The sequence below is a fragment of the Humulus lupulus genome, chromosome X (genome assembly GCF_963169125.1).
Source record: "Humulus lupulus chromosome X, drHumLupu1.1, whole genome shotgun sequence".
NCBI lineage: Eukaryota > Viridiplantae > Streptophyta > Magnoliopsida > Rosales > Cannabaceae > Humulus > Humulus lupulus.
Genome location: NC_084802.1, coordinates 109,488,522 through 109,505,787, shown reverse-complemented (window position 1 = coordinate 109,505,787; position 17,266 = coordinate 109,488,522). Strand labels below are relative to the sequence as shown.

At 31.5% G+C, this 17,266-nt stretch overlaps 4 protein-coding genes and 2 long non-coding RNA genes across 6 annotated transcripts; all 6 read left to right on the top strand.

Annotated features, from left to right (window-relative positions):
• The first annotated feature begins 881 nt into the window (after positions 1-881).
• LOC133804527 (protein CHROMATIN REMODELING 5-like) lies at positions 882-4,212 on the top strand. Its single transcript, XM_062242682.1, has 3 exons — positions 882-1,007; positions 1,181-1,248; positions 3,132-4,212. Exon 3 carries the CDS (start codon positions 3,192-3,194, stop codon positions 3,639-3,641), a length of 450 nt encoding a protein of 149 aa, XP_062098666.1. The 5' UTR covers positions 882-1,007; positions 1,181-1,248; positions 3,132-3,191; the 3' UTR covers positions 3,642-4,212.
• Positions 4,213-4,780: 568 nt separating this feature from the next.
• LOC133807061 (uncharacterized) lies at positions 4,781-5,274 on the top strand. The gene is made up of 3 exons (XR_009879145.1): positions 4,781-4,810; positions 4,911-4,967; positions 5,235-5,274. It is a non-coding gene; the product is annotated as an uncharacterized LOC133807061 (long non-coding RNA).
• Positions 5,275-6,210: 936 nt separating this feature from the next.
• Positions 6,211-7,112, top strand: LOC133804219 (intermembrane lipid transfer protein VPS13-like). The gene is made up of 3 exons (XM_062242375.1): positions 6,211-6,465; positions 6,767-6,861; positions 6,945-7,112. The coding sequence occupies exons 1-3, from the start codon at positions 6,352-6,354 to the stop codon at positions 7,030-7,032; spliced, it is 297 nt and encodes a 98-aa protein (XP_062098359.1). The 5' UTR covers positions 6,211-6,351; the 3' UTR covers positions 7,033-7,112.
• Positions 7,113-7,130: 18 nt separating this feature from the next.
• LOC133804220 (uncharacterized) lies at positions 7,131-9,467 on the top strand. The gene is made up of 4 exons (XR_009878365.1): positions 7,131-7,231; positions 7,318-7,478; positions 9,080-9,158; positions 9,290-9,467. It is a non-coding gene; the product is annotated as an uncharacterized LOC133804220 (long non-coding RNA).
• Positions 9,468-9,680: 213 nt separating this feature from the next.
• LOC133804665 (ubiquitin carboxyl-terminal hydrolase 9-like) lies at positions 9,681-10,560 on the top strand. The gene is made up of 2 exons (XM_062242809.1): positions 9,681-9,768; positions 10,133-10,560. Exons 1-2 carry the CDS (start codon positions 9,695-9,697, stop codon positions 10,416-10,418), a joined length of 360 nt encoding a protein of 119 aa, XP_062098793.1. The 5' UTR covers positions 9,681-9,694; the 3' UTR covers positions 10,419-10,560.
• Positions 10,561-12,017: 1,457 nt separating this feature from the next.
• On the top strand, positions 12,018-14,668 carry LOC133806151 (transcription factor RSL2). Its single transcript, XM_062244276.1, has 5 exons — positions 12,018-12,752; positions 12,837-13,103; positions 13,295-13,360; positions 14,367-14,432; positions 14,573-14,668. Exons 1-5 carry the CDS (start codon positions 12,018-12,020, stop codon positions 14,666-14,668), a joined length of 1,230 nt encoding a protein of 409 aa, XP_062100260.1.
• Positions 14,669-17,266: the final 2,598 nt, after the last annotated feature.

The following is a 17,266-nucleotide window of genomic DNA, read 5'->3' as shown; positions in this document are numbered from 1 at the left end:
ATTAGACTTTTCTTTAGTTTTCGTCTACACCTCTCTTAAGTGTTTTGTAGGGATGTATATTGTTTTTCTTTTTGTTATTTTTCTGAAAATGGTATTTTTCTTTACTAAAGGGCTTTTTCTTTGTCGTTATCCAGATCTTTTGGTGTGACTTTCTGGGAGACAGAGACGGCAGGAGTAGCACTGGTCAATCAATTACTCTTTTCTTTTTGATACTTTAAATGTTTATGGCATGGGAGATTATGTGAAGAAATAAGTTATAAGTTCCATGTGAGAGATGGCATTTTTTAGGAATTTTTCTAGTGAATCAGTTTCCCACAGTGACCTGGAAGAAAAAACTCAGGGAAAAACTGTAAACAGAATTCATAGCTCAGTAGGGAATGAGGATGTAGATGTAACATCGAGTGAAAAGGAATTCGATATAAACATGGATGCACCAGATCAAAGTGAAGGTGAACTGGATGATGCTAGTAGGTCACAAAATGAGGCAACTGTTAATGATGGTGTAATAAGTGTAGCAAACTTGCAACCATCTGGGAGGAGAAGTGCCATGGCTGGAAAATGGGGTTCAACCTTTTGGAAGGATTGCCAACCTATGCACTCTCAAAATGGTTCTGATTCTGGGCAAGATTCTGACTGTAAAAATGTAGATGGTTTGGAATATAATTTGTCAGATGACAGGGAGCAGAGGGAGCAGAGATTAGATTCAGAGGATGATGATGGGCCAAAGGACACAACGAAGGGTCATCAAGGCCCTTCTGATGTCCCTACAGATGAGATGCTTTATGATGAATATTATGAGCAAGATGGGAAAGAGCATAATGATTTAATGCATTATAGAGGGTTTCCTCATTCTTTGGGGTCTAATTCTGAGCAATAACTAAAGCCAGCTGCAGGGAATAAGAATACTGCAAGATCTTCTAGAGTCTTGAATGGCAGTGAAAATTTTGGCGATGGTGATGAAGATGACAACAATAATGATGATGCTGATTATGAAGAGGATGAAGATGGTAATTTGCTTTATTCTCCTTTGTAATTTTAGGATATTGCTGCATTAGTGCTGCTCACTCTAGTTCTTGGGTGCTTGTGAGGACAATTGGCATGGAACTTATGAACTCTGATTATATTATTGTTCCCACTCATGAAGAGTTAAAGACTGAATTTATCCTATGTGTAATGGCAGAAGATGATCCTGATGATGCAGATTTTGAACCTGATTATGGCATTACAAGTGAACGCACATTGAAAAAGGTTTGCGACAATTGCGATGTACCATATTATTTCATTCATGTGATTCTTTTCTTGCTTTTATGCTCTTCCTAAAATATTGGATTAAGCAGCCAAATCCTGGGCATTATGTTTTTGATGCAATTTCTTTATCTTTTTGTCTGATTCTTGACCAGTTTTCATAATATCAAAACCAATAGAGAGGATTGCTTTACTTCTATGTTGGAAGCTAATACTAGATGCACGCAAACAACAAATTATTCTTCAGATACTGTCATTAGTTTATGAATGGGTATTGAGGGTTCCCAAATTATTGTTGTTATTATTATTGTTTGGTATGAAATTAAACTAAGATATTAATAAAAATGAAACATTACAAATTAAAGGAACGTGTATGAGGTCATTACAACAACCCAATCCCCACCATAATCTTCATCTTAAAAACCACGGCAGCTTCTTGGAGCAGCCTGTCCAACCTGAACTTTGACCATAAAGATAGTGTAAATGTGCAATGAACAAAAATATGATTCACACTTTCATCTTTTGTTTTTACAAAGAACACTCCAACCCAAAAAAGATAACGGTTAGAACTGTCTATCTGTCTGTGGCTTATGATATACAGTCTTACCAGCCATGTGTGTGTAATCCCTCACCTCGAATCTCCCAAAACTACTATTATCTCAATCTTATATAGCCTCACCAGCCAAACCAACATCCCAATTATACTCAAAACTATCTAGTTCTTGATAACTTTGTGCCACAGAGTATTTGGTTTGTTTGGAAATCTTCACACTGATTTTATAACAGGTGATTTATTCTTCAAAGACAACATTCCAATGCATATACCTGCTTGTACTCTAAGTTGAGAAACCCTCTCTCTAGCAATAAATGAACAACCCTATCTTAATGCTATCCAAACTTGTATTTTTATTAATTTTTTTATTTTTGTTTATATTAATGGTTTCTTATAACTGGATCAATGATGTCACTATAAACTTTCTAAAGGAAGGCCTTGATTTTCTTTTACTCTGGGCTATGATTCGGCCATCGTTAAACATTTCATCTAGTTGTAGTATACCAGGTACCTTAGCTGGCTTGCTGGGTAACAATTTCTTTATCTGAATGAAGTCTGATTTTCCTTTGATTTTTTTGTTTTGTTGAATAATTGGTGAATTAATCTCAATGTAGTTTTGGTTTCTTATCTTTGTATTAGTCTCGCCACAGTATATTTTCTAATGGAAGGTCCCGATTTCCTTTTTATCGTGCTATTATTCAGCCCTTGTAAAACCTTTCATGTAGTTGTAGTATACTTTAGCTGGTTTGTTGGGTAACAATCTCCATGTTTCTCTCACTCTATAGTTTGATTTCTATGGACTTTTTTCTTTTTTGAATAATTGATGAATTAATCTTGATTTTGAGGTATACTGTTGTCTTTGATATAACTTTTATGTTTGCTTTTTTATTGTTTTGTCAGGGTGATTCTCATTCTTTGCCTTGTATTATTTCTCTTAAATAAAAAATACAAGTTCTGTTGTTTTGTTTTTTAGAAAAAAGATATAACTTTTATGACTTAATTTAGAGTTGGGAAAATAAAATACAAACACTGGACTGTACTGTGTTTATGGTTGTGCTTGTGATAAATCTTATATTTATTATTGTTCCAATGCCAATTTCTAGAGATTGGCCTTGAAAAATATGGTGCCAATGAACACTTATTTTTGTGTCTATATATTTTGTATGTTAGATGTGGTATTGTAATGAGTTTATTTTGTTCTTTGCTCTTCATTTCCATTTATCTTTTGGTAGATTTCCATTGATAGATTAGATTTACTGAACTATTCTTTGGGTGTGCTACTGTGAAAATTGGTTCTTTCTGAATGTTAATGATGTATTTTTCGTGATACCAGGATAAAAATTGGGGAGGTGCAGAATCTGAAGAAGAAGATGACAGTGATAATGAGCTGGATATGTCTAATGAAGATGATTCTTATTATGCAAGGAAATCAAAAAGTAAACAACGTGGTAAAGGTGGACATATTGTTAAATCTACCAGAGAACGTAAATTGTATCAGGGATCTGGTCGGCAGCGAAGAGGTAAATCATCATTTGAAGATGATGAGTCTTTGGGGGAGGACTCTGAAAGTGACAGTGATGTCGGTTTCAAAAGCACGAGGAAAGGTTCACATCAACAGAAAACTAGTGGTCGATCTACTTTTTTGATAAATGCAACTGGACGAAACAACGAGGTACACACTTCTAGTAGGTCTGTGCGGAAGGTGTCGTACGTTGAAAGTGACGAAAGTGAGGATGCCGATGAAAGCAAGAAGAAAAATCTCCAAAAGATGCAGTCTAGTTGCGTACCAGTAAGATTATTTATTTCTTTTGCTTGCACCTATTTAAGAGATTGTACCATCTAGTTCCTTGGTTCTTCACTTGCAAACTACAAAGCTTATGATTTTTTATAGTTCAGGGGTGAGAGAAGATAATCTCTTACATGGGACTTATCATGGAATATCTTGTTTGCGTTACTATATCTACAGAGGTCATTTGATGATACCCATAGGTTGTACAGAAAGTCAATTGGAAAAAAATTAATATTTGATAATAATACACATGTTCTTTTTTCTTCTTATTATTTTTTTTTGCAGTAATTTTTTGTTACTATTCTTAATGTGCTATGAATTGGGCTTTTGGCGGGTTATTATTTGGAAAAGTACCTTGCCATGCCAAATTTGTAATTCTAAGTTATTTTGACTGGACTTAACTCATTGATGCAAGTTTTGTTATAAAAAAACAACTATTTGAATGCGCAAACCCCTTTGGAATAATTTGTAAAACTATTATTGAAATTTGATAGAGGTCCTTGCATGTATAAATGGGTGGTGATTTCGGGTTTGTGTTTCTGACGCTAGATAATCATGATTGATAAGATTTAGTGGATACCCTTTTTTGTTGGTATATGATTGGCTTCTTAGGCTGTAAAATATAATTGACATCTTGTCATCTTTCTTTTTTTCTTTTCTTTTTTTAAAACAGGCTTATCATCTTTTAATTAATATACAATCTGTTTCTTGTTAAATAAAGACGAGGGGATACCCTTGAAAGATATCAAAATGTGGTGGGATGAGATGATTGCAGACATGTCTTTATTTTAAGAACAAGAAATGATCTGATACGTTATTGGAATTTGGATCAAATAATGAATGAGATGATTGTTGTTGCTTATACTATAATAGCAGGAATAGGAGAAAGGCATAGCTTCAAAAGAGAAGAAAAGACAATTATAAGAGAGTAGAGAGAGAAGACGTGAGATGTGGGCCAGATTGTTATAAATTTAGCATAATATGTGTTACATGCATGGTATATCACTTCATGTGAAGCATTAGTTCTACCTGTTATATGGAAAAATAGAAAAAGTGGTAGCTACCTAAAGTTTGAAAAGCTTAGCCTGCTAGAATTCATTGTAGCTATACAGTTGATGAAGTTGTATGATATAAAAATTTACTGAAATCCTTAATCAATTGATTGTAGCTCTGCATAGTATATCACTTCCTGTGAAGCTGTCCTGTCTGATGGGAAAAGTTTGGTAAGTACATTTTTACTTGTAAGTTGTAATATCCAACTCAATTGAGTATCAGAGAATTCCCTTTTTTATGTCATCTTATCATCATGTATTTTCTTGCTAGGTCGTTGTCATCTACAATTCCCTAGGGTGGAAGAGAGAAGAAGTAATACGAATTCCTGTAAGTAGCTAAACTGTACTTCTTATGCTGATCAACATAAATTTGAAAAGGTCTACTTGAACTGATGATTTCTATTACACACTTTCAACCAAAAAGAGTTCCAATATTGAACACTTGAGGACAGAACGCTATGTCTATCTGTGTCAAACACTTTCTTAATTTAAGAAGTAACCATCATTGACTTGGAGAAAACTGCAAAAAATTTAAGGTTGTATATATTAACTTATTCATGTTTACTAATGGCTTTGCAACTGAAATTTTATGTAGGTTTCCACTGACAGAATTAGTGTTCAGGATTCTAGTGGGATATATGGAAGTTCAGGATTCTGTGCTACTTTATATATCATTGTACAGTTAAATATATGGAAGTTGAAGATCTTTGCGGTTTATTTTCAAGTCTTTATTCCATCTCATGGAAGCATACATGAAGTTATTATCCTGTGTGCTTCTGTTTCTTGACGCATTGAAACATACGACTCATATAGATATGTTATGGTATTGATTCAATTTATTCTCAAGCTGCATTGATCTTACCTCCATTCCATTTTACAGTTTTTATAGTAAGCATCAATTATTGAGCATGTACTTAGTTCAACTGTCTCAATTCAGTTTTTGAGAGGAAATCCAAAAACACATGCTTTGTTTTTGTTTTTCTCATGTTCAGCATTCTCTATGTATTATATTTCTGACTGCTTTCTTGCCTTTTGTTATTATTTTTCAGATTAATCTTGGAATATACATGCAAGACAGTGTCTCCGAACTGTTAGTGTTGGTTGACCGTTCAGTTAGGGGATCCAGTTTAGTGGATGGTCAGATAGAGCTTATGCTCCACATGTTTCTATTCTCTTTGATTTTTTTCCAAGATTAATTATTATTCCCTGGTTTAATGCATTTGATTTAATCAGCTAGGATTGCTTCCTCATGACTTCGAACAAGCTGCTTTGATTTTGTAGGAGATTACTTCATGATGATTCAAGAGGAGTTGGTGAGGTGTTGAATGAAACAGTTTGTCTTCATGATAAATGCGAGGGTTTAACTGTAAGTATACCATTTTTCCAACCTCTATTTATAGTTGAGTTGATAATGGTGTCTATGAACAAATTTTCAAATGACACAGGGAGAACTAATAGACTCAGGTTCCATATGGATATTTACAATCAAGACGACCAAAGAAAATATGATATTTTTTAAGCTATTATTTTCTGTTTGATTTAGTTGTTATTTCTTATATTAGACCCATTTTGCAAGGTTTGATTCTAATATGGCTTGAGCCCTGGGTGAGCACGTTACATTTTGGTACTAATTATTCTTAGCGATTCTTTTTTATTAAGACTCATGTTTGGTCAGTAATGATATGTAATTAAATCTCCTCTGCTGTAGGTTCATGCGACCAGAAACTGCACAGGGCATATTTGTTAACTTCAAAGACTTGTACTATTACAATGGGAACAAGCTTCCTTTTGCTGCTGCTCAAATTGGCCAGGCTTTCAGAAATGAGGTTCTTAATTTTCTTATCTTTGGACTTTAGCACTTATGTTTGCATAGGATGCTCATATTATTTCTAATTGGTAACGGGTCTTTGTAACTAGTATTTGGTTCTTAAGCGTCTTATGTGCTATTTTTGAATCTTTGATAACAAATATTGTATCAAGTTTTGGTTGTAATATTCAAATGCTGTGATGTTATTCTTTTCTAGGATTTACCTTTTGATCTTTTTGAACCATACATATGTTTATACATATATTTGGTAGTCAATTATGATTATAACTGTATTAATATGTATATATTTTTATTTGAAGAATCAATCATGGTTGGGTTCCCTTATCAACACTATAGTTGGAAATTTGAAACTCTCAATTTCAAATATTCATATCAGATACGAGGACAGTGAAAGGTGTGCAATAGCAAGTTAAATTTTATATTTTGGAATCTTAACATTCTTATTTTCTGTCTGAATTTTAATTTCCTATTCTCTAGCAATCCTGGTCACCCATTTGCAGCAGGTGTGACCTTGGAGAAACTCTTAGCTTCCTTCTTAGTGGGTCCAGGTAGAACCAATATTTAGTTTATTCTTGCAGTTACATATGTTGAGGGCATGTTCAAACTATGAAACTTTGATCATTTATTTGCTTCAGGTTTTTAGATATGGCACTGAAGAAGGCAAACCTGCTGATAGAATTGTCAAACATCACACTTATATTCTGGAACCAATTACAGGAAATGCAAAGTATATTCTGGATGATGTCATTCTCTGTTTATCAAAGGTTTAATTTCATAATTCAACTGTGATTGGATACTTGGAGGCATGTTTTGATTGGCCTTGAAAATTTTTAGTATCTTGTTGTTGCAGGATGGATACAAGGATATGTTAAAACTAGCTGATAACTTTTCTGCCTTTAATCAACGCTTAAAATATGCGCATTTTCGTCCACATGTTTCCGTGAAATCTGATCCTCGTTCTTGGTGGAAGTATGCTTATAGAGCTGTATCTGACAAAGTGAAGAAGGGAAGGTAACTTCTTTAGGACATGGCTTTGTGTATAATGCAAGATATATTTATATAGAATTAGTCAAAATTGTTAACTCAACGTAGCAGTTAATAGGAACTTTAATTACATTGTTTGGTATTGTTAAGTAGTACATACTACCTTATTGTATATCAACTTAACCTTTTAGATTAATTAATGTTGTTTTTGTATCTATGCAATCAAGATATTTCTATTGGCATGTATTTCTTATATTGTATATATTTTATTAGCTATAATAGTACTTATTAATTAACTTGACAATTTTTTTTGCTGCTGAAATTACCTTCACTTAGCATGGCTTGAAATTTGTATTTTTGTTTAAAGGTGCATGAAACTTTCTTGCTTATAAATTATGTTCTCATATGTGTGGTGCCACTAACACTCTGTTTTGGTTATTGATTATAAGCCCTGTTTATTTTATAAAAAAATCTGCACAATCTTGTTGATTAAGATTCTAGGTGCTATAATTGGAGGTTTTACTTAGCTCTCTTTCATAGATAAAAGAGTCAAAGTTCCAGAGTATTATTAACATATTGGATTTATTGCATTGCATTTTAATCATGATTTTTTGTAGTTTTTGTGCTGTAAAGACTGTTATTTCTTTGTTCTTCATCAATTAAATTGATTAGTATATTTTCACTGTTAGTTGGAAGATATGCAGCTGTGTTGACATGAACCGGGTTTTAACTAGAATTAGAGGTTTTAACTAGAATTAGCCTAACATGATCTACATTTCTGCAGAGCATGCACACATATCATGTATTTACAATTAGACAGAGACACTGAGAGAGATCTGAATGAGTCATGTATCAGAGCTTGGCTCTATTCTAGGTTAGTTTCTTCAAAGTCTTTGTTGCTGATTTTTGTCTATTTCCAGCCTTCATTGCTGAGTTTTTTTGGGGGGCTATGTTTTCTAAAGACAAAACAGGGTATTACATCTTATTTTCTGGTTTACATTATTGGAATTTTTTTTGGCCATTATTTCCATTCCTTCATAGCCATCAAGTCTGATTTTACCTTTCACAATGTCTGAAACAACCGTGACAAGTGATTGCTTATATTGAATTGTGTCACCCTCTTTAACGGTAAATTGGCCATAATAATATATCATTATATTTTGAGCACACCATGTCACTATGTTAGGTACCTTTTGGCATATTTTAGGCAAGTATCCAAGACTGGGTCTTGTAAGTCAACATACCTCTATAATTTTTTAGGCTAATGAGTTCTTATGAATATTGTTGACTGTTTTTAATAATAGATAATATTTTAATTGTTTCATCTTTCTTTTGTCCAAGTAATCTATAGTGATTACTTTCTTTTTTAATAGTTCAGGGTATTTCTTTTTTTAATACTTTCTTTTGTCAAACATCTTACTTGCCTAGATGTCATGTTAAGTATTATTTATTTCTTTAATTATTTTTATTGTTACACTAAATAAAGAGAAGTTAAGTTTTCAGTTTTACAGAAACATTTACTTTTGCCCTTTGGTTACTGAAGTAATATGATAATTTGCAAACCTCTTTTTTTTTCTCTATGGGATACTAAATTGTAGAAAATGACAGCTTAACTGTCTACTTTGCAGATTGATGTAGGCATTGGATCTTCATCATTTGCAAAATCACAGGACCCAGAATGACTCATTGATAGTGGATGTTTGCCAGGTGAGTGGAAATTAAAGTCTTCTTTCTTGAAAGCTATATTTCTTCTTTCCTTGAACCATAAGCATTTATCTTTTCCTGTACTGGTACAAAAGTATTTTCTTCTCTTACAATGTTTATATGTTAATGGTCAGGGTCAATATAAGTCGACACTGGTTTGCCCAGCTTGTGGAAAGATTTCAATCACTTTTGATCCCTTCATGTATTTGTCGTTGCCGCTACCTTCAACTGCAACTCGGCAAATAACCGTGACTGTGTTTTACGGCGATGGAAGTGGTCTTCCTATGCTATATACTGTTAGTTTGCTAAAGCAAGGTTGCTGTAAAGATCTTAGTAAACAACTAAGTAATGCTTGTTGCTGGTTGCTTGAATGCTGGTAAATTTGGTTTCCATTGATATCTGCTACAATTTATTTTATTTATTCCCTTAATTTTAGTTCTAGTGGTTGAGTAACTGTAATTTCGATTGCCAGGTTTATGAACATAAGATTTTTTGATATTTGGAAAATCCCTCAGAGCTATTGGCTCCAATTAAGGAGGATGACCACTTATAGACTTTCTAAAAACATCGTGGGAAGATCCAGAGTTGAAATAATTCATCGACCACATGAAAAGTAAGCTTGCATCCCTATCCTTATGTAATTGGTAAATAGCACTGGTAAACATGTGATGTACAAACTGGTGTTGCCAATCCATCTATTGAAAAATAGCTTTAACTAAGTAATTTCAGAAGGGGATTATAGTATCAATTAAAATAATTATTGGCTACTTGTTCATTAAGAAGCTGAAGTCCGTATGAATGAAGTTCAAGCTCTCCAAGTCAAGTGTTGACTGGATAATACTGGCTATATTATCTGCTTTTGAGAAATATGTGTTTTAATTTTTTGTATCCTAGTCATTTTATGTCATGGATCATCTACGCAGACTGCTTGTTAGACTTCTGCTGGATTTCCTAACTTAGATAGTTGGATTTTTCAGGTGCCCGTCAGACAGTGTTAAGGGTTGTCAGGGAAAGCTTATCGGTACCCCTTTTGTTACTTATTTAAAAGAGCCAATATGTGGAGCCAATGTTGAAGCCGCTGTTACTAGATTGTTGTCACCTTTGAAGAGAACGCGTCCTTCATTTAAGCTCCAGAATGGTAAGGAAAATGGATTTGAAAAAGAGGTTATTGAAGAACCATCATACAACTACAATTCTAAGAACCTGTCAATGGATGATATAGAAGTAGAGGAAAAATCCAGCGAAGCGTTATTTCTGTGTTGAAAGTAGTAAATTTTAGACTCCTTGAATACTTAAAGAATATTTTGTTGTTGATGACAGTGTTGCATGTTTTAAACTAAATTGTGGATTGTTAATTCAATGTAGAATGTTCTTACTTTTTGTTATTTGAAAATCAAGTTCATTTGATGATGCTAGTATATATTAGAAAGCTAATTTTAATTATATAAAAAAAATTAAATATATAATAGAATAAATTAGTGTAATATAAATAAAATATATAATGAGAATTTAAATATATCTAAATATAACAATAATACGAAAATTGAGTTATAATATATATTATAATAACACTTTTTATGTAAAGAATTATGTTATGGAAACTTCATTATATAACACAAATAATGTGTTATACTAAAGTGTAGTATAACACAAAAAATGTGTTATACTAAAGTATAGTATAACACAAAAAATGTGTTATAGTAAAGTGTAGTATAACACAAAAAAAGTGTTAAATGTGTTATAGTAAAGTGTAGTATAACACAAAAAAAGTGTTATACTAAAGTGTGGTATAACACAAAAAAAGTGTTATAGTATCGACTATAAATAACATAATTCAACACTTATCTATATATTAAAATAACACAGAAATTGTGTTATCGTTGACAGTACAATAACACATCTGTATAACACTGATAAAGTGTTATGTAAAGTACCCTGACCTATGATAACATAGTCTGTCTTAACACATCAGAAAGTGTTATCGTAGGTTTTGATAACACATTTTTGGTGTTATTAAAAGCATTTTTTCTTGTAGTGATTATTATTATTATTATTATTATTATTATTCCAAAATAATGAGAAAAACTTCGTCGTTTTATTATATTTTTTACTTAAAAAAAATACGAGAAAGGAAATAATAAACCCAAATATAAATAACCAAAAATTAACTAATTTTGCTTATAGAGTAAAAAAATAATTCCAAATAATTTTATTTTCTTTCTTCTTTGATTTAAACAAAAAATTAAATAATTATTTTCTAAAAAATAAAAATAAAACATAAATATTGTGTAATTTTATAAAATTTAGAACAAATATAAATATATAGAAAAAGGAAAAAAAACATCTCTTTTAAAATTTTAAGAAAATATTTTCTCCCATCTTTTACCTACTTTATTCTCTCACAATATTTTCCAACAAAATCTATAAATATTTTGCAACTTTTTTTGGTCTCTGCTGTAAAAGAATTTGAATTACTATTCACTTTAACAAATATCACCACTTTAAATATTTTAAAATCTAACTGAAACTCCTAAAATCTCAAACTACTTTACGTACTTAAATGATTAAAAGACTCCAAACATACCACAAAAATGTGCTAATATAGTTTGAATTAATATCATCATGATGATTATAGAAACTACTAATTATAATTTAACCCGTGGCCCACTTGGTCCCACTATTTTCTGCTAGTAGTTATTAAATGCAATGATTATATGTCAGCTATAAATAAGCCTAAACATTAAGCACATCCTCAGATCATGGGATATTATTAATAGATCACAAATATACCAATAAACTAAACTTTATTATTTCTCGGCACACCAGACTTCATCATCTCAAGTGCAAATTAACAAGGAAAAAATGGAGTCTGCCGGAGCTTTCCCCAATGGAGACTGGGAGTCCTCTTTTTCTAAGATGTTTTCAGCTGATAATCATGATCATGATCAAGATCAAGATCTCGAGCTCATACCTCATTTTCTCGGTCAGTGTTCATTTTTTCCTTCTATTGACGACATTAATAATGTTGAGGGAGCATTAAGCTTTGGTCATTCTCCAGCAGATTACCAAAATACGTCCCAAACTGATGATCATGAAACCTTACTATTTCACACCTTAGATTCTCTCAACTCTACCCTTCAATTCCTTTCTCAAGGTCACGAGAGTAGTTGTTACACCACTAGTACTACTTCTGGCAGTACCAGCGGCACCGTCTTCATCAATGCTCACCATGAGAGTAATAATTATAATATGAATAGTTATAACTACAGTATTTCTTATCATAATCATAATATTAATCAAGTTAACAATGATCTCTCCATGCCCATTTTTCTAATGGACGAGAAGAACATTATTCATAACGAGTCACCGTTTTCTGACACTGCAATGGGAGAAACTGCTACTATTGCTATACACGATGTTATTCAGGAAGATGACTCTGGTAAAAACGACAACGACAACGACGAGCCTCAGCAGCAGCAGCAAGAGACAAGTGTCGTTTCTGCTAATAAGGAATTGCCTGCCAAACGGAAGTACGACGTCGTTCCTGATGATACAATTAATAAGCTGAATAAGAAGAAACCCCGGGTTTCAAGAAATGTAAGTTTATATATTGTAATATTTTCTTTGTTAATAATTAAGATTTATTTTTATTTAATGTGGAAGTTAAAACTATATGAACAGGTTCAAAAGGGTATGAAAATTTTGGAGTCAAAGAAGAGGGGCAGTACTCCAAATGGGGAAGCGGAAGAGACGAGCAATATTAACGGAGTAGACCGCGGACATAGTTCAAACAGTTACAGCTCAGAAGAAGACAATGCTTCTCAGGAGAACATTACTAACGGCGGGGAGGCTTCAGAAGTTAAATCCTTATCTGGCGCCGTTAACTTGAACGGAAAAACTAGAGCCAGTAGAGGGTCAGCCACTGATCCCCAAAGTCTTTATGCAAGGGTACGTACGTAATAATTAATTAAGCCCTAGCTAGCTCATCATACACTAACGTCAAATATATAATATATCACGTACAATAATTTTGTAGAAGTATGTACGTACGTTGAGCTAGCTACATAATTATTGTCATTCTTCCAACTCTATATAATTTCTCTTATATTAATGCGATATTATTGATTAAATCTTTGCAGAAAAGAAGAGAAAGGATTAATGAAAGATTGAGAATATTGCAGAACATTGTACCCAATGGAACAAAGGTTTGTGAAAATATACTATGTATCTTATGGTCAATTAATGTGATTTCTATTTTAGCTGGGAGGAGAAACAATAAGGGAAATTTACTGGTAGGGGTGCCTATGGTTATTATATATATTCTACTAGTTTTGAAAAATTCTGAATAATCTATTATACTAAAATTATGGTTTAAATAATCAATTGTAAGAGTTTTTTTTATATACACATACAACTAATTATTTTGAACTCTAATTTTTGGCATTATAAAGGTAGATGAAAACAAAATCCAAAATCATGTTGGGTAATATTAATTGTATTTTTTATTTTTTTAAATTTTAATTAAAATTTATTAAATTTTGAAAATATAATTTTTTCACTTTCAAATTTTTTTTAAACAGTTTTCAATTTTTCCTTTCTTTTTTTTCTTCTCTTTTTCAAATCAACACTTCATATTGTTAAACAAAAAATAAAAATAAAAGTTATCAAATGAGTTTATTATTTTTTGTTTTTAAAAACAAAAAACAAAATTGGTTACCAAACATATTTTTATTTTTTAAAAATAAAATGATATTTCCATTTTTGTGTTTAAAAAATTCAAAAACAAAATTTTTACCAAACAAACCCAAAATATTTATAATTTTTTAAAAATTAGTGGGTACCTATTATAACCACAATAATATACATCATTATATAAAAAAAAATTAAATTATAATTTCTTTAAATAACAAAAACATAAATGTCCCTAGTTTAACCGACACCTCTACTATAAAATCTCCCAATATATATAAATATATATAATAAATAGTTATATAACTTTTAACAATTAGATCTTTATATCAATGATTGTGATCAATTTGATAAATTATTTCATTAATTATGATTAACCTAATAACTTAATATCTAAAATTAATAATAATATAGATTTATTTTTTCGAGGAAAGATTTAAACTTGGATATAAACAAAAAGAACACTCAGTATGCAGTATTCGATAATATATGACTAATCTTATGACATGATCTATATCACAGGTTGACATCAGCACAATGTTGGAAGAGGCAGTCCATTATGTTAAGTTTTTGCAGCTTCAAATCAAGGTGAGAGGCAAATCATTTATGTTTATATTTACAATATTGTATATACTAATAATATTCATTGGAGATTAATCTTGGAGGGTTTTAAACAATATCTTAATTTTTCTTATTAACTTGTGTATGGGTTTCATTATGTTTTGTAGCTATTGAGCTCCGATGAGATGTGGATGTACGCTCCCATAGCTTACAACGGAATTGATATTATTGGCCTCAACAAGAAGTTTTCTCCAATTGTATGATGTAAAGAAGCGAAGAGAGATCACACACATAAATTATTATTATTATTATTATTATTATTATTATTATTATTATTATTATTATTATTATTAAAGTATATATATCTACCTATCTATCTATCTATCTCTATATTTATATTATTCTTAATTATGTGAATGAGCTAATACTAAACGAGAGTACTTATTCATGATGACATATGTTTAATGTTTTACTTAATTAATTGGTATAGATTTGAGAATCACGAGGAGAATCCTTAGTGATATACAATTTCTAATGTACACATCTCGCGTCTGTTTCTAAGCTAATTTTCAAGAAATAGTATTCATCAATTTCTCAGCCACATGGTCTTACATACAGTACACACATTATATGCTTATATATATATATATATATTAATTACAGTACACAAATATACAAGTACGAATTAAAACAGATGCCTTTTAATAATTCGAATGGAGATCTATCATCGGTGTTCAACGATTGAGAACTCTCGTCACTACAAGAAAGTCGTTTTGCCGGCTCTTTTCATCAGATCGATGCGCGGCCAAAGCATACTTTTTTCTGGCGCTTCTAGCTGGAAAACGCCGGAAAAAACGTGCTTAAAAATTAGATTGGTGCCTTTTTTAGCGCACCGCTCCTTAAAGTGCCGGTATAGAATATATTTACCAGTGCCGTTGCATAATTATTCTAAAATTAAATTATTTATCTATTTATAATTACCAAATTAATAAATCAATTTAATACTAGCAAAATAAATTAAATTTATTTAAAATAACTACATTTATATTAAATAAACATAATTGATTTATTTTTAATAATTTTAATAAATACTAATATTTTTGAATCATTATTAATTTTATTACTATAATTAAATTTAGTTTATTTTTCATATATTAAACTAATTATTGATTTAATATAATATAACAGTTATTAAATTCAAAATCTTTTTATTTATTGTAACATTTCTTACAAACTTTATATTAGTTTTAAATTTTTTTAAAATTTATAAAATTTCTACTGACATTTCGACGGCATAACAATTATATTATAACATGCCCAAAAATCACCTACAAATCAAAGCAAATACAGTCCAAAAAATACATAATATTTAACAGAAATGACATAAATCATAAAAAAACATACACTGATTTTACTAACTAATAAAAAAAATAACATTAATTTATTTAATTAAAATATACAATGCAGTTCAAAAACATATTCAATAAGAAAAAATAATAACATTAATTAAAATGGTGCTCCAATCAGTGATGATGCCCTTAAGAAAATAAAAAAATTTAACCATTTATAAAAATAATATATATTTATATAACCGTAAAGATTATGTATATGCATTTGTATATATATATATAAGAGATTACCTAGTGGTGGGGGAGGCGGGCTCGTCGACACGGTGGTGGGGGAGGAAACTTCGTGGAAGAGAGGCGAAGAGGGCTCATCGACACGGTGGTGGGGGGCGGCCTCGTCGACACAGTGGTGGGGGAGGTGGCTTGTCCACACGTTGGCAGGCTCGGAGAAAGAAGAATAGGGGCTCAGAGGGAGAAAGAAGAAAGGAGGCGGAGAAGAAAGAAGAATTGAGGGTTTTTGCAGAAAAGTGGTTAATATATAAGGTTATTAGCGGCGGGGCCTGCCGCTATTAATATGCCCCCGCCACTAATAACCCAACGGTTAAATAATATATATTAATATAATATTATTAGTGACGGGTAGTCCGACTCTAATAAAAGTGATTACCCGCTGCTAATAATTCTAAATAATAAAGCACGGTAATTTCCCTGGACATTTACTTTTGTGTATTAACGGCTGACTATTCCCCACTAAAAATTGTATGTGTGTAGCTAATAATAATTAATATTTTTTTTTTTAAATTTACACATTATTAGCGACGTACCCCCTGTTATATTTTTTCATATAATATAATATTAGATTAAATAATGTGACAAAATGTGATTTGTCACACATTGTAACATATTATTGAGAGTCACAAAATTGGACACATGTGTGTGCCTAAATGTGACATATTTTGGAGTTACAAAATCAGTTACAAATTTGTAACTCCCAAATATTACCCAATAATGTGTATATTATATGTTACACATTTGAGATTGGATTTCATAAAGCCATATGAGAAATGGCTGATAGAGATGTGATTTTAACTCACATATTGTGTATGGAAGTTACAAAATCAAGTGGGAATAAATTGGAACGTTTTGGAAAAAAACTAAAATATTGGTTGCTGAAAATGACTAAGGGCCACGGCGCTTGAGCGTCGCAGCCCTAGTGGCTGACAACTTCATACAAATTCAGTTTTTATCCAATTTTTGAACGTTTTCAACAGCCAAGTAACTCCCAAATCTCTATTTTAATTCCATAAAACATCCAATTAGTCATTGGTAATAGCCATGGGGGTTGGTGGAATTTGAAATTCAAAGGGTGTCTCAAAACTCTATAAGTAGGAGCCTAATGCTCACTTGTAAGATACACCATTTTCCATCTACAAAGCACTTGGCTGGAAAATACACCAAAAGTCTTGATAATTCCAGAGAGCTGTTTCCTAGAGAGATCCCTTAGTAATTAGAGAA

Excerpts from the sequence above, each read along its gene's own strand:
- LOC133804527 (XM_062242682.1), top strand. The coding sequence starts at position 3,192 with ATGTCTAATGAAGATGATTCTTATTATGCAAGGAAATCAAAAAGTAAA.
- LOC133804219 (XM_062242375.1), top strand. The coding sequence starts at position 6,352 with ATGCGACCAGAAACTGCACAGGGCATATTTGTTAACTTCAAAGACTTG. Across the intron at positions 6,466-6,766 it reads GCCAGGCTTTCAGAAATGAG|AATCAATCATGGTTGGGTTC; the intron begins GTTCTTAATTTT and ends TTTTATTTGAAG. Across the intron at positions 6,862-6,944 it reads AGATACGAGGACAGTGAAAG|CAATCCTGGTCACCCATTTG; the intron begins GTGTGCAATAGC and ends CCTATTCTCTAG.
- LOC133804665 (XM_062242809.1), top strand. The coding sequence starts at position 9,695 with ATGACCACTTATAGACTTTCTAAAAACATCGTGGGAAGATCCAGAGTT. Across the intron at positions 9,769-10,132 it reads ATTCATCGACCACATGAAAA|GTGCCCGTCAGACAGTGTTA; the intron begins GTAAGCTTGCAT and ends TGGATTTTTCAG.
- LOC133806151 (XM_062244276.1), top strand. The coding sequence starts at position 12,018 with ATGGAGTCTGCCGGAGCTTTCCCCAATGGAGACTGGGAGTCCTCTTTT. Across the intron at positions 12,753-12,836 it reads AACCCCGGGTTTCAAGAAAT|GTTCAAAAGGGTATGAAAAT; the intron begins GTAAGTTTATAT and ends CTATATGAACAG. Across the intron at positions 13,361-14,366 it reads TTGTACCCAATGGAACAAAG|GTTGACATCAGCACAATGTT; the intron begins GTTTGTGAAAAT and ends TCTATATCACAG.